The 21,362-nt window shown below is 39.1% G+C and overlaps 2 protein-coding genes across 5 annotated transcripts; both read left to right on the forward strand.

Annotated features, from left to right (window-relative positions):
- The first annotated feature begins 979 nt into the window (after positions 1-979).
- Positions 980-21,055, forward strand: LOC140929074 (uncharacterized). 4 transcript variants are annotated; one of them, XM_073378920.1, is made up of 3 exons: positions 980-1,079; positions 9,563-9,679; positions 18,956-21,055. In XM_073378920.1, exon 3 carries the CDS (start codon positions 19,026-19,028, stop codon positions 19,881-19,883), a length of 858 nt encoding a protein of 285 aa, XP_073235021.1. In that variant the 5' UTR covers positions 980-1,079; positions 9,563-9,679; positions 18,956-19,025; the 3' UTR covers positions 19,884-21,055. The 4 variants fall into 4 exon arrangements, with proteins under 4 accessions (XP_073235021.1, XP_073235022.1, XP_073235020.1 ...); XM_073378921.1 differs by lacking the exon at positions 980-1,079 and adding an exon at positions 7,573-7,591; XM_073378919.1 differs by lacking the exon at positions 980-1,079 and adding an exon at positions 7,754-8,064.
- Positions 2,822-3,948, forward strand: LOC140929075 (uncharacterized). The gene has a single exon (XM_073378923.1). The coding sequence runs from the start codon at positions 2,952-2,954 to the stop codon at positions 3,531-3,533; it is 582 nt and encodes a 193-aa protein (XP_073235024.1). The 5' UTR covers positions 2,822-2,951; the 3' UTR covers positions 3,534-3,948.
- Positions 21,056-21,362: the final 307 nt, after the last annotated feature.

Consider the following 21,362-nt stretch of genomic DNA (forward strand, 5'->3'; position numbering starts at 1 on the left):
ATGGGGTCTATAATTAGCCACAGAATAGACTATCGTGGGGTTGGGACTCTGAGAGGCCAGCGGCACATATCCAGCAAAAATTAACCCAAGTACCCCCTCCCCGGGTAATCGTGACCTTTCTACCGCTTACGGCAGGCGGTGTCGATTTACTGTGCGGGTAGCCTGCGAGCAAGTTCTCCTATTTGGGTAAGCGAAGTGAGCCTCGCGAGAACGCGCGAGCGAGGGGGCCGAGGGGCCGGCCCCTCGCGGCTTCGCCGCTCGCTCGCGCGTTCTCGCGAGACTCGCTTCACTCGCCCAAATAGGAGAGCTTGCTCGCAGGCTACTGTGCGGGACTCATTACCACCGTTGGTAATAACGTCTCTAAAAACTACGTTCTCACGCGGACAAAACTAGGGCTGGCAATCTCTATGTTTGGAGCGCCCATATAAACCAACAAAAGCTGGTTTGAGGTCGATGTACAAATCGAGCGCATAATCTGTTTAGCGATAAGAAATTTACCGCAAAAACCGGTGACGAAGCCTGTTGGTTGTCTACGTTAGATTATTAGCCCGGGCGCAGGCTCCAGATGTTGACGAGAAAAAAAATGACGAGAAAAAAATGCACTGTAGGCGAGCCGCGAAAAAAAAAGAAAAAAAAGGAAGTACAATCAATAAAATAAAATACTTGCTCTGTTGTCTCTTTGCCTTCTCACTAACACCCCCCCCCCCTCCCCCCCTCTCCCGGGCATCTTTCGGGTATCTTCAAAGCTGAACGTTACATTTGGGATTAAAAAGAAGTCATACATATTACGTTGTACATTTAAATTTCCTGATTACCCTCAATGTAAAAATATAAAAACTCATTTGATATGACGAACGTCGTTTGAGTCCCGCATTTTTCAAGTGAACCAGATCCTATCCCCACCTACGCCCCCAAATGTTCCCTCGTTCCCAGCTTCCTCCTCTTCGAATTCCTTCTTCCACGTGCTAAAGAAAAGATGGCGGAAAGAGGCTTCGACAGCTTTGTGGGACAAGATATCGAATCCGTAACCTCTTGGTTAGGCGTTCATGGCTTGGAGGGATCGATTGAAATTTTTGCAAGTAAGTGATTGATCCTTATTTACTTACCACTTTGATATATCGCTGAGAACTGATCAGTACATCACTAGTAGCGAGATTCATACATATTCATTTGATAGCTGCTTCATAATGATATATTTAAACCATGGCGACATTTGCATGCATTTGTGAAAAGGATCAGTATTTATAAACTACTATGCTGTCTCGAGCGATTTTTGACAACTCAGTTCAGGACTGTATTATAAAATGGCACACGACATGATTCTAATTGAATTCGAGCTAGCTAGTGCGTGCCAGCGCATTGTGTTCGCCTTTCAATTCGCATTTCAGAAATCGTATTTCTGCATTTGCATTCCATAAGCCCCACCTTGGGGATTTATTGTATGAGCTGTCCCACCGTGGGGCATTTGCAAAATTATTATGAAAAAAGAAAGGACTGCCTGACAAACGGAATTGACGGAGTCATAAAACAAATGAAATTACCTAAGTAGCCTAAGAGTCGATAAATGTGACCTGAGGACATTTTCATCTGGACTTCTTCATTTGTAGTAATTTTTGTTTAAATCATGATGGCGAATTCTTTTCTGCGCAGATAGATCAAAATCCCAGAAATCCCTTCCTCTGCTTGTTAATAACTTTGAAGAGTACTAACGCATCGGTCAATTCCAGCTGCGCCCAGGCTGACCCCCGGGCATTAGCATTTTTTTTTTTTGCCTTGGGTGGCAAATTCCCGGGGGTGGGCAATCATAATAAGAGACTTCCCCGAAGATGGAGTTTTCTTGAAAGTATTTTACAGGAACGTTGCTTTGTTACATCTTCTTGTTTTGTTGTTACCATTTATTGTTTTGTTGCAAAATAAACATACTTCACTTGCTGAAAATGTTGAAAATTTAATAAGCGCCCACCTCGAATTAGCGCCCACTCCCAAGGTCCAAAAATTTAATAAGCGCCCAGGGCGGTTAATCGAATAAATACGGTATGCGTGCTTTTTCTTTCCAGAACCTTCACCGAAGTTTATGCAAGTATGCTTTAATTATATCGTTTGATTGCAAAAACTTCCAAAACTGCACACTATAACCTCAGTAGCATCGTACAATTTAAAGTGTTTTTCTTTTCAAAAACTCTGGGAAAAACTCTAGCTACGTGTTTACCATTACTTGCAATTCACTAAATGCTGAATTCAACTTCCGTAAGTGAGACTCAAAGTGTCACCCTAAATCATTTTGAACTTTGTATCGCTTTCATTGAAAACATTGTCGTCTACAAAGACCTTACAAAGGCAAATTCGGGGCGACAAGGTTTGTCACGTATCACACGCTAAAACGTGATTGTATACAGCGCGTCTGACAGTACACGCGCGCACATCACTGATCATCGTGCTTAAATGCAATGTGATATAAGCTGAGATTATTTCCTGTGATAAATCAGCCGATAAACAGGCTCATTACTTCCAAAATTAGCCGGCTCGCAAAAATTCACTCAATAGTATACAGTCCTATAAAAAGTAGCTAGAAGGATCACGTTTTCGAATTAATTTTCTCTTGCAACAATGCTATTGTTAAAATTTGAAAGAAAGGAGTCAGTGAAATTTATCGATGCATATAAAGTGTTCTAATTTTTTGACTGCGGTTTCAAGAGAATTGTTCTGGTGAAAACCAGTGAACCTTGTCATAAAACAAGGCAACGATAAGTGAAGTGCGCATTTATCAACACCTGCGATTGTTTATTTAATTGACATCTCACCCAAATGTCGCGTGACTTTTCATCCATTTAGTCTAAAGTCCACCGACAGAAGTCTTAACTTCCCTCTGCATTCACGGAGCCGGAACAGACAAAACAGTGAGTGAAACTGTTCGTGGTGATTGCAGAAGTATTGAAAATAAAATCCAAACAATGAGAAACCGTAGGACAGCGACTCCGGCTCCGCGTTTTTCACACTGGGACCTTGATGGCCGCGATGTTTCGCCTTCGAGAAGGTCGAGTTTGTTGACTCACCATTTACCATCGTTGAGCGAGGGATCACAGGAAAGTCTGACAAAGATTATATCGCCTGTCTTTAAGTCATCTGAACAGGGAAGAACCGACATTATAGAGCTTGTTGGTTCACCTGTTAGTCACCGTAGAGGCGAACTTTTAACCTTCTGTATGGAAAGGAGGAAGAAATCCCAAGAACCGACACCAAGTCTTCCAAATTTAAACAACAGAGAGTCGGCATCCAAAGAAAATGTCCAACCTGGGAGCCCCAAGGGAAAATATAATCACTCAACAAGAACTTACTCTCATCCCGCTGTTTCTAAGTCTAGCAGTTTACCAAAACTTTGCAAATGGGACTCACAATCTCAAGTAAACCCTCAGGACAGACGGCATTCAGATGAGATTAGAAGACATATACAGAGAGAGGACATGGACTATGATTTTTTCTCGAATAAAGCGATCATCTTAGAACGTTATTTAAACAATCAAAGCGCTACTTAACTTTAGATTAAATATTATTTAATACCATTAGAAAAGAAGCGTGATTCATTTGTGCAAACTCATTTGGATGTGAAAGAAGTTACTTCACAAATCATCAGTACACAAATTTACAGACGCGACGTCGATAGCTCAACTCTGAGAGTAAAGGAGTGATATTTCGATTGAACTTTCTGGGTTTTTTTTTATTTATTGCTGTGATAAAGAGCTAAATGAGTGAAAGAAATGTAAATAACTGCAAAATTGTTTGATTATTACTTAAGCCAGATTTTATGACGGATTCTGTAACATAAAGATCTTCAGCGTCAAGTGAGATATCAAATGGTATCACGTCTAGATAAAAAAAATACAAATGATGTTGTCAGCTGGCTGAAAACAGTAGTCTTTTGTAAAAATAAACCTTCTTTTGTAAAACGTAGATATGTCTGCAATTGACCCTGTATTTGCGACTAGATAGAGAAGAGTGTTTTTCTTTCCTTTTTTTCGGTTTTCTTTGCTCGTAAACGCTGACTGTTCATAAAATGGCCATGACTGAAATATTTCCTAACCGCGAGCAGTTTTTCTGAAAAGTTCGATGGTAAAACTTGCCAACCAAATTGATCTTGGAGTTATCAAAGCTTTAATCGGTATAAACGAGACAAAATGCAGTAAGTATCATGAGATAGGTAACGAAGTCCTGACTAACTACACGTTTTTTCAGTTGGGGTACGTGCTTGGAAGCACAGGTCAGTAAGTAGCTTAATCTTATAAGTTCCATTATGTTTGTCCGTGATAGGCTTTTCTTTTATTTTTATATCTGAAAGCAAATTATTTAGTATAGACGATTGAAATATACATTTTTTAAAAGTGCAGATAAGGTGTATGATAGGGTAAATCGAAAAATAACCCACTCTCGGCGGGAAATATGTCATGGAAGTTACGCCGACTAATTTTTCTTTCATCCCAGTTCTGTATTTTATCCTTTCTTTATGTTCTTTTTTTAGAAGTCCTCCAGTTCATTTAATCGCTACAACCAATTTTCAAGTGTCGAAAATTCAAGGCTTTCAATGGCCAAATAGCCGTAACTTTTTGTGGGTATCCTTTTTGTTGCCAAGCAGATGTTAATAAACCCTTCAGACTGTCCGGATACTGTGTATTCCTGATCAGTTTGTTTGCAGATTTGGACCAGTATTTTTGGTTTTATTTGTATTTCTTTCTAGGTGATTGATAGAAATTTATTAAATTTTCGCTGGTTTTGACCCTACTTGAGACAATCATGTACGGATCAAGGAATATCTCGTAACTTGCGTGCGTTATACCACCCAGTCCCATTTAAATCGCCAGAAAACTAATCAGAAAACTTTCTTGCACAAAACTGAATCTTTTCAAAATTTGAAAACAAGCCAACAGCACTTTCCAATCCACAAAACCTACTTGTATTATTATTTTCAGTTATTTCCGTTCAAAAGAGACTGATAAACTAGCTGTCGTAACTAGATGAACCGCATACTTGAAACTGACCCGTCTGTAATTTGGAGTTTGACGTACTACATGTAGAGCACACTTATGCCGGTTTGAAGTAGGGCTTGAAAGCCGGTAAACCACCAACAAAGTAACTTGCCATTGTTGTAATTTCCAGACATTCCGAAAAGATTATTCAATATTATTATTATCAAGCACAAAACTTATAATCTCGTCAAAAACGATGAAGGAGCATTTTGTGGGGCCTCCCACTGAGAACGCACCACCAGCTCCAAAATTTTACTGCATTTCAAAAAAAATACCTCCATCTGTACCGAGGGCAAACTTACTTGTTCTATTTATTCCAGAATATACCTAAAGGCGAAAACTTGAAAACACAATAGTTGGTAACATTGGCTAAGAGAGATCGAGATACCGAAAATTTGTCGTGACAGTTGGCACGCTTTCTCACGCCCTGAGGCAAGCGTTGGGTCCGTTTCGCAATAATCAATGCAAATAATTAGACGCAGTAACCAGTGACGGTGCGTTTCTTTAGCGCAGGTCTAAGCTCATGCATAAAACTTAAAAATAACCAAGATTGGCTTAAACACAATAACAGATTATGATCTAACTCTTCATGGTTGTCTAAAGAATAGGGTGATGCAGGCACCGGCAATAAACCTGGGAAGTCGGTTCTACGTGGAAGTATGCAGTGAAAACATTATTGCCAACAAAAACGTGAATGTCGGTTTTATAATTCTATAGGACTCGTGACCCAGGAGTTAAAAATTTATGCAGAACTCTGCATCGTAGACGTGCAATTTAACATGAAACAATGCCTAATTTGCCAAGTACTAAAGTAAACTAGTCAGTTGTAGTATTGTCTTGAGATCAGTGACTGAGAGCAGGTCCGCGTACTCGTCAGTGTCAGAGGGTGTAAATAAAATACCCAGGAAAAGAGGAATGACAATTATCCAGTTTACTGGACCATATATATGCTCTGTTTCATACCGGCACGGCAATCATCATCACATCAGGTGTCATTTTACATCCTTGATCATGCATTGTAAAAAATAAGCCGCAATTGAGCTACTCCTTCGATGTCCATTTGAGACACGAATTCGTTGTCTCTCTCAAAGTTGAAGAAATTGGGTGTGTTTGTCGGTTTCTTTTTTTTTGGGGGGGGGGGGGGGGGAGAGGGGGGAGGGTATTTGAGAACTATCGCTTGGATTGAAGTAGTTCTTTTTTTCTTTTCCCGACTAAAAAGCAACTGCACCCTGAGTAGAGCAAAGAGTTTGATAAATATGGTATGTACTGGAAGTCAGGGTGACATTACCTTATCGGCATGTTTGTAAGTCAACAAACTGCTTTGTTAAGCATTCACCTGAAACATTCAGAATTTTGTTTAATCTTTCCAACAAATTCCATTTTTGTAGTCAGAGATAAGGCAAACAAAATCACAATTCAACGAACTTAACGTGTATATCGTATAGCTTCGTATCGCGCGTGTATCGATCATATCTGAAACGTTATTCTCATGGACACAGTCTACGGTCCATAGAGGACATCGCAATGTTCAAACGACTGAAACTTTCAACTAAACCTACACTTTTTCACTTTACCTGGCCCTGGTTGTTCAAACGTTGGATAGCGCTATCCACCGGATAAAAATCTATCCAGTGGATAACGCAATTGTTTTGCCAAATACTTATCCGCTGGATAGTGATTTTTCCGGTGGATGGCGCTATCCCAAACGTTTGAAAAACCATAATAGTTTCGATGATGCATCTCGATTACACAAGGTAAGCGTTCAGAAATTTCTTCCTTGTTTCTATTCTGGTTTTGAAGAGCATGAGATAAAACCGATAAGAGATATAAAGTGATAAAATTCATCTCCCCATTAATACAATTAAATACAATCTACCCTGGCTTCAGCTGGGTGTACTGATATTATACATATATTAATATATATGTTGTGTATAATATTTTGTAAAAGTGTTTAAGATTAAGTCAGTGTTCACAGCAACTGATAACGGTTTCCTTAGCTCTCCAGTTTAAATATTAAGAAGGTTGTGGAAACTTCTTGTCATTTAATGACTTTAATTTCGTGCTGTAACACGCACTTGTTTTTTTCTTTATGTAGAATGAACCGAAAAATAGTCTTCACCGCTACAGCATTCATTCCTACCGCGTGTGCATTTGTTTGCCGGTAAATCACACAGTAATCCAAAGAATTTTTTTTACCATGCTTTCCCACCCTTTATCGACGTCTTAATATCAGTTCCAGATGGCTGCAATCGGCACGAATCTCTCTGGTGATTAAAAGAAAAAATTGGAATTGCCGAGGGTGGCAGAACTTCAGCAAGAGAACATAGGGTCCTTTTCATTCCTTTTTAGTTTGTAACTGTTTTCAATTGTTTAATACCCTGAGACGACGTCTTTTAACATTGTCCAATCATTAATGATGCGTTGACTCTTTCAAAATCAATAGAGCCGAAAACCAAAATTTTGAAATATGTCTTTTCCAAATCACGTTTCAGTCATATCATGGTTTTGAAATTACTGACCACAGTGCCACATAACTGGAGCCAAACACAGCGCTGAATGGCAGCCGCACAGAGGTAATTAATGAATCAAGAAAGTGATTCGTCATTAAAAAAGGATAATATTAATAGTAACGTTCAAACAGAACCATGGCTCGACTTAAAGAATTTAATGGCCTGAGAAAAGACCGGTCGTCACGCAACATTTGATTGAGTTTAAAGTTGCATGACGTAAGGACTGTTTCTTCTTAACCTTGGTCGAAACAGTCAGCCTTCACTAACGTTTCAAAAGGGATTTGTGGCTGTGAAAGAGTGATAAAAGAGGTTAAAACGTATGAGATCGTGCAGTTTCGCTCTTCCGCCATTGATTGGTAGGCACTGAGCTGATTTTCACAGACAGCAGACCAGTAAGTCTAGTCCTGTGTCGAGAAACAGCAAAAAGTTGTTGCCTTATGAGTTAAAGCCAGCAGTGTCTACGCTGTGAAAAGGATCAGCAACTTCTTTAAAACAACAGAACAGCGATATCTAAGGGAAATGCAGCCCTATAAAAGGTATATTGTTAACGAGACGACAGTGAGTTCTTCAGGGTGCAAAGAGAGTCAGTTTCACAGCTTGTCATATGGGCAAGCTGTACCTAGCATATACTAGCCCAAGACGCATTTTAACTAGCCCGAAAAGATTTTTATGAGCAGATTTGATCTCAGCTCTTCTGTAATTTGATTGCCCCAAAAAACTTCACTTGCCCATCGGGCAAGTTAAGAACAGAATCCACTAGCCCGATCCTAAAATGTACCAGCACCAGGCTATGGGAGACGACTTTCTATGCACGCTGTTGTTGTTTTCGAAAGCTTTCGAAAACTGAAATTCTTGCAAGCTTAAATACGGTTCATCCATTTTTTATTCATTTATTTATTTATATATTTATTTACTCAATTCAATTACACAGATATTCAAAAAAATACAATTAAAATTCAAGAAAACCAAATATAAAAAAGTGATATCTAAATAATTATGACAGGTTTATACAGAACACGAGGACTACACAAAGCACTTCACCTCAGAAAGTTAGGAAACAGTTAACCTATTGTCACGTATTATATTTCGTTTCGGAGGAGGTCTACTGCTGTTCTTATTTTAGTAATTGTTTGGCAGAGACAAGACATCACGTAACCGCCAGAAGAGTCGAGGCGGTTCGTGCGATACCTCACGTCCATCTAGTCCGCTGACTTTGGTATTGTGTTAAAAGTACAGTCACTCTGCGAATAAGGGATTTAGAAATAAGACTTTAGGACCAAATATTTAAACGAAGTCTAACTTAAGCCGAGGTTAACGAATCTTTGAACCTCCAGATCTCTTCTTTGGTGGGTTGTTTTAAGAAGATACATGCTTTTCTAGTCCTCTCTATATTCTTTCATAGAACTGTTTACAATAAATGTTGTTTAGATAAAATCGTTGGGCAAATTGAAAATGACTTAGAACGCGGTTTTGTTCAAACACTGGTTAAACTACGTTTAAATATTTGGTCCAAAATCTTTAAACTTAGTTTGCCTTGCGATTTTTAATGAGTATGTTTTTCCGCATTATCATCTTTATAGAGACTAGATTGAAGATGCTATTTCGTAGTCAAAGGGACTATATCAAGCTTTATGCTATAAGTTTTCAAAAGTTTAAACGTGTCTTCGCACCAAATGAATTCCAAAAATAATGGTCCATATCTGTTAGTTAAAAGCTGTATTTAGGTATTGAAACTGTTTTCTGTTCTATGTTGCAAAGGATGACAAGGACCAGACATGGATTGAAACTTGAAAAAACTGGACCAACCCTTTTAAGTTTTAATGGTAGGCGAGTGCAAAAATCACCCAAAAAGTTGTTATGGTTAGTAATCCGTGTTAGAATTTGTCTGATAACTCTACAGGAGCATTTTGTGCTTAGGTATTAATACACTATAATTAATAACTTAGCCCAAAACTGGCATAAAACAGCGATATCCTCGTGGTGGTGGTCGGTCTTCGATAGAATATAACACTCATATTTTCTCTCTTTTTCCAGGTGTATCAGTGGGAACCTTGGACTGCATATACTGCTGGGCGTCAACACAGACTTTAGTTTGGCCGTTCCGATAGTTTATTCTGTTTGAAGCTTCGTCTAAAATCCAAATGCTGTAAGGTAAATTTAGAACCCAGTTTGTGGTACTTCACTGATACTTCATATTATACAAATGCCGTGACAGGTAAATTAAGGGCCCAAATCTCCATTAACAGGGTAAGGAATGTCTAAACTCGTTCTGTGAAAGAGAGAGTGTTCGAAATTTGAAATATGATGATAACGAAAATGATTTCAGCTTCTCCCGTTAGTCGTTTTGCTAGAATAACGTATTAGCGTAAATATCTGAGGAGGTTTTACAATGCAAAATACTAGACGTGCTGATGAATACAGCTTATAACTTTGGGGGGTTATGTTTAACCAGGACTAACTAGAGAACTTATGGCGTCAGTCTAACGTCCCCTTGGACTCCTTGACAGAGTAACAAACGGATCAGATTGAATTCAGCTTCGTTGGCCAAGTGTCTAAATAAAATTATAATGTCACTCACCGACTAAACTTACTTTGTTCAGTTCATCACCCACATGGTACAGGGCTAGAAAATTAAGGGAAATTGACATGAAAATGAAAGTGAAAGAACAAAATAGAAAAGGGAGTAAATTTCAAGCCTTTGTTTTCTTTTTATCAGAGGGTCAGTTCTGGGGAACCATTCGATCGAGCGAGCTGTTAAAAGTGCATAGCCACATCAAGTTTCCCTTGACCACACCCAAGCCGCCACAGAATAGTGGATGGCAGCAGTAAAACAAGTGGAGAGTGCGTCTCATTATTAACTACAGTGTATTACAAATTCTTTTGAACTTTGATGCCACGGAAAGCTCGCCTGGTCCCAGCAAATGAATAAGATGTAGAAATCATTTACAAAGAGGGCAAGAAGCTCTTTCCACCGAAAGCCAAGGTTACAGAGGAAATTAAAAAAAAATACATAAAAGCTAAGGTTGATTTGTTTATAAACTTGTCTGACCTGGCTGGCCCTTAAAGTAAACAATCTTTTTGATCAATCGAAGTGAGAAATTTTCTTTCATTCACGACATCGAATGTTACTTATCGCACGTTTTACTCATCCACACAAATCCACCACCAACAATGTGGACAGCTTATCACATTACTAGCTTTGACCTTATCATGATCTTGATTGTTGTTTTAACGTCATCGAAAAAAAAAACAAGGAAAGTTCAAGGTGAGTGTTACTATAAAAAATCTCGGGTCACAAAGCTGTGTGTGCAAATTAAAAACAAACAGTTTATCCTGATTACTTCTAAAAGTAATAAACTCAACAGCAGGGCAGAGGCACTTTGGAATCCGTTTGATGTATTAACACCGATTGTCTGCTCTTTTGTTTTTCGTTAATTGAGATCACAGATTCGTGAAATTAATGGCATACTGCGGTTTATATATGAACACGTGTTAAGCTGATTAAGTTCTAATCAATTGTCCTTCTTACTTACTTTTTAAACTGCTGACTGACCTGTTCAAAAACTCTTACTTGAATAACCAGAACAATTAGTAGATAAAACATAAAAAGAAGTGCCGCAAAGTCATGCGAAAAGTTGAAACAAAGGCACTGAGACTCTTAAGATCCAACACATTCGTTTAGAACATCACGTCTCTGCAAGCATTAGATCATATGATTCGTTTGACTACTAAGCTGTAGGGAGCTGGAAGAGGTTTCCTAACGTTATGGGCAAGTGTTAATGAGCTCGAATTTCTGCTTAACAAGTTGCTAGGCAAAGTACGTACCAATGTTTCAGGGGCAAGTTGATGCACAGTCAAGAAGAACTCTTAGACACGACTCATATTCGCTGATGGTTTTTCTTTTGCGTCTAAGAGTTCTTTTTTTAATTCTTTTTTTACTGACAGTTGTATATAAAATAAATCTTATATGATTTTATTATACAAATTAGTTGGAAAATAAGAAATTACTGAGACTTAAAAATACTGCATTGCGATGATAAAAAAAAAATCACTTTTATGGGACGTGAAAGAATTTGCCAGTCATCATGTGATCTGAACATCTTCGAGCGCGTGTACCCATCAGATCGGAATACAATACATTTCAGTTCAACTTGACTAAGTTTGACTGGCAGTCATCGGCTATTTTCATTTGACTTTTTTATTAATTGTGTGTATATCGGCACGACAAAAGAAACGTCTTTGTTTTCGTTGTTTCGATTTACATTCAGTAAAAAAAACCCACACAAAGACAGTTCCGTCTTGTGGGTCGCCCGAGAAAGAAAAGGTATCAAGGTATCGATCAACTTGGACTACAGCACTACACAGTTAAGATCGATGTTTTGCTGAGATTTAATACAAATTTTCTCTAGTTACTAGTTTATTTTAATGTTGTTTGACCACTACTTTTCTACAAGGTAAATGCTATACTTCAAATTTTATTAGTTTTTTTATTCAGCTGGCACCAGCTCAGGAAAAAAATATACAACTGAGAATTCAGACCGGCTTTGACGGCATTAAAAAAGGGAGAGAACTGCTTTTAATTTTCTCAGCCTAATTCTATGTGGGCAATGTTTTGTTTTGTTTTGTTTTTTCAACAATTTCTTTTCCTTGAGAATCATTCTATTGTCGGCGACCTTGTCTTTTTATTTCCTACTAATGCTATCAAGCTCCTAAATTGCACGACTGACGTGCGCGCTTGACCACTCGACCACTGCCTGCTTCACAGTTAATGGTATATCATTGCGGACTACCGGGCTCTAACCCTAATTCCCCTCTAAGAAGTTTTTTTAATCAATTTAAAATTTGTTTTGTCTTGTGTTTTTTTTCCTTTTCTTTTTTTATTAATTTACCTATTTATTCATTTATTGTAATTCTTCTAATAATATTATATGCAAAGGGACTTCTCTGAAAGAGACTAAATTTCATTTTTGTGGGGGCTGTAGGATTCGATGGGTGGTTCCTGAAAGATATCATATATCATATAATATCACACCAGATGGTTATATTTATTATTATAGTTTGATTAGTGAGATTAGCTCCCATGGCCTCTCGTGAATCTGGTCTGGCCATCAGAAGGTCACTATAACCTCTACTTCTGTTGGGAAAAATCTATTATTTTATTTTATTTATTTATTTATTTTTTTGGAGTGTGGGGGGGGAAGTCACTTTATCTTACACATCATGAAGGTAAGTGTCGCTTGAACCCTCTTTCACACCAGCCATACGATGTATTCTTGCTCCGCCCATCCTCAGCCCAGTGGTTAAGCGTCTGACTCCGCGTAGAAGATCTCTGGGGTCGAGACTGGGACTCAATCCTTCGATACCGATGATTGGAGTAATTCACCAGAAAATGTTACGGTTCTGGAACTTAAAAGCCGCGAAAAGCGAATTGGAACCTCGCACCCTTTTGTTAACAAATGTTAAGCTACATGTACTTTCATAAGGAAAATTAGATGACCACAGCCAGAATAAAGGCCCTATTACGCAACGCTGAGCAATTCTCCTTGCACCTATGTAGTGTCTCGCAACGTTCTCATTGCAGTGCACGAGTGCTGCAACGCAAACGTCAAGCGGCAGCCGATTCATTACAGTTGGCGTTACACTAGCTGGACACTAGGTAACGTCTCCTTTGAAACAGATTTTCAAGGTAATTTGCAACCTAAAAATTGCCTAGGTTTATAGCTAGGTCCTTAAACGGAAAAGGAAAATTGGGGCTGACACACGAAAATCAACTCACTCACTCACTCATCCTTCTTCTCCCGGTTAGGACATAAGGCCGCTATTAAATTTCGCCACCCTACTCTATCCTGAGCTGTGGCCTGCACTTTGCCCCATGTTAGACCCAACTCCCCCAGCTCTTTCGTCATTGTTCTCCGCCAGGTGGTTTTTGGCCAGCCTCTTTTCCTCTTCCCAGTTGGGGTCCATCTCAAGGCGATATTGGGTATCCTGTCACTGGGCATCCTTGGGACATGACCAGGCCATCGCAGCCTGTGGTTCATACCTTCCGTATTCTTATACAGTTCTTCATTAGTGATCTTGTTGTGCCAGTAGATATTGCAGATCATCGACCTTTCTCATATCTCCTTTCGTTACTCTCCAGCACTCAGAGCCATACACAAGGAGAGCCTTACCAACGCTGTAATAAGGCCTGATCGTAGTTTTGAGGCTATATTGCTTAGCTATAGACTTTTTGATGTTGCGAGTAGAATGAAAGCACACATGGCAGTGTTAAGGCGGGCCGTGATGTCTTTATGGGCACCATTGTCACTACTAATAAGGCTTCCGAGACAAGTGAAATCGTTCTTCTCCACTGATGATGATCGGGGGTGCTGTAGGGTCATTGACATACATCACTTGGGTCTTTTTAAGAACTGATATACAGTTTGCTTTGCAAAATTGCTTAGTTGGTTTAAATTTTCCTGGAGATTGTTAGGAGTGGCCGACAAGACTGCCAGATCATCGGCAAAGTCATTGTCTTCCAAATGTGAGAACAACGTCCACTGGATTCCACGAGGGAGGTGTAAGGTTGTTTTACGCATCACCCAGTCAGCGGCTACTGGTAAAAAAAGATTGAGTACAATCCTGTCGTGCTCCAGACTTCAGAGATGACACTGCGTTCGAAGTGTTTATTAAACTTCCTTATGATGGTAACAATGTTAGGTGGTGGTCCGTATGCCCTCACGATCTTGCAAAGACTGTCACGGTAAGCATTTTTGAATGCAAGTGTGGCGCAGTGGTGAGAGCACTCGCCTCCCAACGATGTGGCCCGGGTTCAAATCCCGGCGTCGACGCCATATGTGGGTTCCAAATTCCAATTCGATCTGGAACGCACGGACACGTTTAAACGAGTTCATATGAACTCTTAAGTGCTTCGTGGGTAAAAAAGCAATTTACATTTTTTTTACAAAGTCCGTAAAGTTGATAAAGAGTTATGTTTGAATATGTAGATTTTCTTCATTTTGATTTCAGAGGAATTTGAGGCATTATTAGTAATAGTAATAGGACAGAGTGGAGCCCGATTACCCCTGAATTGTATGACACGAAGTCCTATTACCGATTAATTGTGTCAATAACATAATACGAGAATCTCAGTCTTGGAGTATTTATCAATGTAAATAAAAGTCATTAGACCAGTTAGTTTCATCAGTTTTTCTTTTCCAGTTGAAGCTGGACACTATTTTTTCATTGATGTTGATTGGTTATCATGTGCCATGTGGTCAAATTTCATTGGCTAGTGGCATTTGCTATTTGATTTTCATTGGTTCTTTCACTGTCCGATTTGACCTGTCTGATTACAAGCTCCTGGTAGTCGGACAGGTCGAATCGGACAGTTTTGGAGTTACAAAAGCAAAATTAAGCTATAAATATGGACTGTTAGGAACCAATCAGATTCAAGCATTTTGTTATTGGCATAATTATTAAGGACTAAGAGTACAGTGTAACAACGATAGTTGTTTGTCTCGTTTTTACCGGCCTATTTAATCAAACAGACTAGCTTGAAAGACCCTTATTGGATGAGCCTTTGCAAAGGCTTAGAATATCTCGTCTACCTCGAATCTCTCGGAGTGGTGCATGGCGATCACTGCGAGATCCGAGAATCGCTCCACTGTTGACCTAGAACAGGCCTCGATTCATTTCATCAGTGAAAAAAATCGCTCATGATCAGCTGCTGCGCTTGTGATCGGTGTGGGGTGCAGGTAATGACCAAAAGGCGGTAGATTTTAGGGAAAGCATCTTCATCGGAAAAAAAAAAACACCTGGTGGTAATAAAAGGTTGTTTGGAAGCTCCCTTTCTGTTGATTGCCAGAGTGTTTTTCACCTACGTACCTCATTTCCAATGGATTTGAGAAATGGAATGTCTTTCTCCCAGAACAGCATGCCTTTTAATTCATCCGATCCAGCTGCAGTGCCTCATTTACCATAATCGATGGCAGGAGACAAAGCAGATGGCGGGCGTAGCGATCTTCGTCAGCAAATCGATCTTGCATTTGGATAATCGAAGAGTTAAGAAGAGGAATAACTAGTGTCTTCTTGTAATGATCGATTGGGCTGGAGCTTAAATTATAACTTATAGTATTATTTTCGGTAGGAAAAAGTGATATACACGGGTAACCAGACAAGTTTGAAAACTTCCCACGTGGGGGGGGGGGGGGTGCAACCCCTCCTCCCCTGGATCTCTGGAAAGGTACTGCTTTACTAATTTGAAAACGGATGGATATATGAGGTTCTCTTATGGTATAAGTTTTGAAAACTCAAGAAGGTTCACATTTACCTTTGTTTCAGCTGAAACGGATGTTGTACATGAGTATTGTGTTGCGGTTTGCGTGTAGAATGCGGAAACAAAGATAGACAAGATAATTGCGTTAATATTGTTGTCACAACGGAAATAATCCACCCCTAAGCTGTAACACTCAACGAAGCGGGCGCTCGCGTTCGCAATTCAGTTTCTGAGTTTACCATTCAACGATGTTTTTGCAAGGAAATCCCTGCGTCATGCAAGTTCCAGATCTCCCGGGGAGGAAGCAAGAAGAGCAATTCATGGTTTCAGGTGGGATTATGATGTGTATTTAGCCGAAGATAGAGTCTTCATGCTACTTCGCCATTTTCCGCCATTTAAGCGGAATTTAGCAATTTTCAGTCCAATTTGGCATTCCATTTGTAAACTACGTCTGGATCACTGTCTTTTCATGCTCTGACAAGGAGAACAAGAAATGAGAACTTGCGCATAAGAGATCAAAACGTTAAGCAACACAAAAAAGCTTCGTTTAATTGGGTCTGACCATCAGTTCGATCGATCAATTACTGATTCGGCTTCACGGGTTTCATAAGCTGTGTCCTGTCAAGTCTAAACATAAAATCTATTATTTCTTCCTAATAATACAAGTACTAATAATTGAGAAACTAATCAACTGACTTAGTAATCTGCCATTATTTGACAAGGCACAATTTAGAACGGCAGGGCCAAATTTACAAAACATATTAAGTAAACGGCATGTAAGCTCGTTGCGTAGCTCAAGAAAAGTTCGCTTAGCAGACTCTCCCTTCTTCTACAGTTAAACGTTAAAACACAAGCTATTATTTAAGTTATCCTCTTTTGTATGGAAATCCGTGCGCTTTTGAAATTATTTACTTATTCAATTTCTTCTTTATTATAAATTAATTAATGTATGTATTTATGTATTTAGTTATTCATTTCGTAAATTGTTGTTGCACAAAGTTGTAAATATGGATCGGCCGGTTAGGCTGTCTATGTTATCAAAAATAGTTAGCCTTTTTTTTAAGTTGAGTTAACGTATTCCAAGTCGAAGATTATCAATAAAAGCTTTCCCGGGCGAGCGTGACTGCGTTGTAATGGTAGGAGCATCGCAGTATCATTCAAACCTAATACGTCATCAGCAGCTCAACGCAGCAGCTACTCGCTTTTTCTAACCCTATTCAAACAAATAATTCAGCAACTTGCAGAGGTTTTGGGTGTTTTGGGCCAGTCGCGGTTTATCTCTTGATCTCGCTTATGTTGACATATCTGATTGAAATTCTTTGAACCTTGCATTTCGTCAAGCTCGACTAGATATATATAGAGGAAGAAGTATGTTGACTCTACAAAGTAAGTTCGAACAGAAAAGTGATAAAACAGACACGGTTTTCCATTATAAGTATTGAAGATCTGTTACATGTTAACCGCCCATTGGTGCCATTAATTCAGGAACAAAACAGTATGGCACACCCAAGGAATAAGGCAGCTATTTTCCTGCCCAGATAAAAATTCAAATAAAATAAACGCATTTTGAAGCACATGGACATTACAACAATGGTTTTTGGCACACATTAATTGAATCTTTTAATGCACAGACAAACGTTTGTAAAGAGGTATGAATATCTATTGTGCATAGAGAGCATGTCTAGTGTGCTCATGCAGCTAAATAAAAGTACAAAACTTGACGTCATGTTTAATTGATCACACACTTTTTGAGATCAAGAATAGCTATGGATGGCCCAAGGTTCTTGCTAATTTGTTAAACAAGTCATAGTCAAGAACATTACAGAATGTAAATTTAAACTGTTTCGAGTCTGAAGACTTCCGTCTCATTCGACACGTCAAAAAGTGCATGACTTTTATTTCTCTGAGCAGAAAAGGAAGTTCATTGTTCATGGTCAGCGCAAACGCCCGTTTTAAGCTAGGATCACGATCTGAAGAACTTAAAGTAGCCTGCGTAGCAGGCGCTCGGAAGTAGTGGGCGAAAGAGAGAACGGGCGAGCGCGACGCAGGCTAAAGAACTGGGAACAATCTGTATTTAAAAAGTTGGACTTTGTCCCAGTTTTCATCGTGACACGTGTAATTTGCCTTCAAATTACGCTTTCTCACGTGATACCACTCAGTGAACAAAATGTGATTGACAATCTTCACGAATAATCTTTGCTTCGTGAGCCATTCGCTCCACTGTTGATTTTTGTCAAAGAAATGCATTCACGACATCGCTCCGTTATATCCTTGAGGAAAATGCCTTACTATTTCTATTGATCATTGATAAGAAATCTAATATTTCTTGTATAACCGTAGGGGCCAAAAATGTCGCGCAGTTGAGTCTAGTGCCATTTGTATGAAATCGATCCTATACTGTTTGGTATGTGGTTCGGTCATGTCTTGCCTTTGTGCTGTAATCATTTCAAATGACTTAAAACAGCATTTAGTATCTCATGATATTAAGGTTCTTAATATTCAATCGTTGCTTAATTGATCAGATGATTACTTTTGAGAATAAAAAATGAAAAAAAAATTAACAACTAATTTTTCTAATCATAAAAAGGTTAAAACGTTAAAAGTTAAATAAAAGCAGTGATTACAAGAGATTTTTCTATTCTTACTTTAATTGAATTGGAAAAATTAGCGTGTTAATAAATTTGCCGGCTTGTGAGGTTGTCTCGAAAAGAACAAAAGGCTTTAGAGGAATTTGTTTGCTATCCCGGAATAGTTTTAGCCTTGTCTCTTGGGTGTCAATTAACGGCAAGGACACGCAAGGAAATTCAGTGGAATGAATTCGTCATCTATGCCTCCTGCTTTAAAAAAACAAACAAACAAAATGTAACTAGAAAAACTCTTTTCTTTTGAGATAGACCAAGGAGTCCAGTACAAGCAAGATTGATTTAAGGACGATACGTTTAATCCAACAGGCTTAAGGCGACGGATGTAAACCGCAACCGAGGATTAAATGACATGACATATGTATTGACAATGTCATGCGTTAATGTAGAGGGGGTTATTAACTAAAGAGGTAATCGATACGGGAAACAGCATTCCTGGAGATTTTAAAAGGTCGTGCCGGCGTAGCTTTTTTGTCTTTTTATTTCAGGTGACAACCAGTTTCAATTTTTTTTTCGTCCCTTTCTCAGGTGACTCATCCTGGTGACCGGTGAGATCAATTCGCGAACAACCCATACCGGCGCAATTCGACTAGCTAAAATGAGGGAAACACCTATGCAAAGTGCAGATAAATGCTTGTTGCCACTCCGACGAAAGATATCACCTGCTACAATTTTGAACCTTGAAAATCACACCACAGAAAACGGCGAGGGAAATGGGGAAATCAAGGAAGTTGTGGGCAAGAGAGAACGCTTGTTTTCCGCGTCTTCGAGAAGCGTCTCCAGCGTTTCCAGCTCGAAATACAACTCAAGTCTGGCCCCTCCATTCACACCACCGGTCAACAACTGTGAAACACAAGGAAATGTTGCCCATGGTTTTCACTGGAGACGACCTTCAGAACATTTCCTTGAGGTTTTAGAGGCAGAAAACAAAGTGGACAAGACGCAACTTAAAACGTCACCATCACATTCGTTACCACCATTACGAAAGACAAGTCAACGCGAGGACTTACCAAAAGCTTTGCTAGGAGAAACTAAAATTGCATTTGAGGGAAGTGTTTGTAAAGGAGGATATTTTCGCCCGGCTGAATCGTCGGACGGTCAATTACTTCTTCTGTCTGGGTCGAAAAAAGAATTTATAACTCCAGTCTCCACTAACGGAAAGATTCTTCGGAAAACGAACTCTCTGCCTTTGATAAGAACATGTTCTGCCCTAACAAACGGATTAACTGAACTCAACATTACGTGTCCTCGATACCGCACAAAATCTGCAATATTTAGGCGGGAAACTACTACCAATGAGACTGAACACACTGAAAACTCTTGTAAAGCCTTCGACGAAAATTTAGAAGACACAAACGATGAGACTTTTGATGATGACTTAGTTGAGCAGGACACCGAGAAATTCAGCATGATTTGTCACTGGTTGAAAGAGTGTGAGAAAGCTAAAGTTACATAACAGACTTCAGGAAATATTTTATACTGTAAATATGAGTGTTTGTGTACCTTCCTCGCATTGCATGTCCTGTGCCGTGTACACACGTGATATGCCGAAATCACCACCGGCCATTTTCGGTATGTTTAGAATCTTCCAAACACGCAAGCTTACGGTAAAAAGTAGACTCCTGATGGTTTTTCTCATTAACTTGACTTAAAATACCTCTTTTGAACCTATTTCACGACTTATGATCCAAGATATGTTTTGTAACTTGTCATAGGACACATCAAAAGATGTGAGAAAAGGTATGCAAAAAAAGGGCCTATTCACCCAGCAGCTTTATTTTCTCATTTAGTAGACTACAGCCTCGGATTTCTAACGAATGCATCGAAGTAATACTGTCGACTATCAACGTCTATTTTTATTTGGAAGTTAACTTGTGTGTGGTATGACTGTCCAATGGTTGGACTTCATTGATGCGTCTTGCATACCGCAGTTTAGATCCGCCAGCTATAATATCTATAGCTGTATTTTGCGTGCGTTTCTCGGCAATCGATGTCCATTAATTAAGATTAATTTTATTGACATATTTATTGACTTTATTTTGTAATTATATTTAGGTGTTATGGAGAAGATGAAACATATAACATCATGCTCTAGTTTCCTTGTCCGTTCAAAATCTCACTAAATACACGATTTACGCATAGTTCGACTTCTTCACTGTTATCGTACACTAACTTCTTGTTCTGACCATTTCGTTATTTAATTCATTTCATTTCATTTCATTATTTTCGTTAATACGAAAACATACAACACTTGTACATACGGAAACGGCGGGTACTAGCGGTCAATTTTTGCTGTTTACTCCGCGGTACAAGTATTCATTTGTTTTGGTTTCGCCGTCAAGGAACTATCTTTCCGACCTCAATCTTTTTACGCGATGGCCGTCATTGGGTGGTTTTAAAATATTTGCTTTACATTTACACTCTAAAGGAAAAAAGGAGCAGATTTCGATGAGTTCATTTCCAAACAATGTTAACATCTATTGAGCGTGTGTGTGCGTGCCTGTTTATTTTTTTCTGATTAAAGTGTGGCTGATAAGAGTGTCATCCTATTAAGAGATAACGTACAGAATGTTGTAACTTTTTTCATTCGCTTGGCTGAATAAAACAAATCAACCATAACTGATCAAACCAGCTGTGTAACTTGATATGAAAATATGCGATTCGCCATTTTGTGAGTGAAGCCGGAGTATACTTGTTGGGCTGTGAAAGTTGTAGTCCAAGTTTCGAAAGGCCCACGATTTTCACTCAAATCCCGTAACTCCAAGTCCAGTTATGGCTACGATCTGTTGATCAGCAGGTAATGTAAGGACTTTTTACAAGCGTTGGCTTAGCAGTAAAGTCAAGTGTGAACAGTGTCTTTGATGAACAGATAAAAAGGAGGCGAGTGATTCCAGTAAAAGAGGTGCTTAGTAAATGTGTTCTCACTCTGGCCTTC

Source organism: Porites lutea, chromosome 2 (assembly GCF_958299795.1).
Source record: "Porites lutea chromosome 2, jaPorLute2.1, whole genome shotgun sequence".
NCBI classification, from domain to species: Eukaryota; Metazoa; Cnidaria; class Anthozoa; order Scleractinia; family Poritidae; genus Porites; species Porites lutea.

Coding starts and splice junctions, on each gene's coding strand:
- LOC140929075 (XM_073378923.1), top strand. CDS start 2,952: ATGAGAAACCGTAGGACAGCGACTCCGGCTCCGCGTTTTTCACACTGG.
- LOC140929074 (XM_073378920.1), top strand. CDS start 19,026: ATGAGGGAAACACCTATGCAAAGTGCAGATAAATGCTTGTTGCCACTC.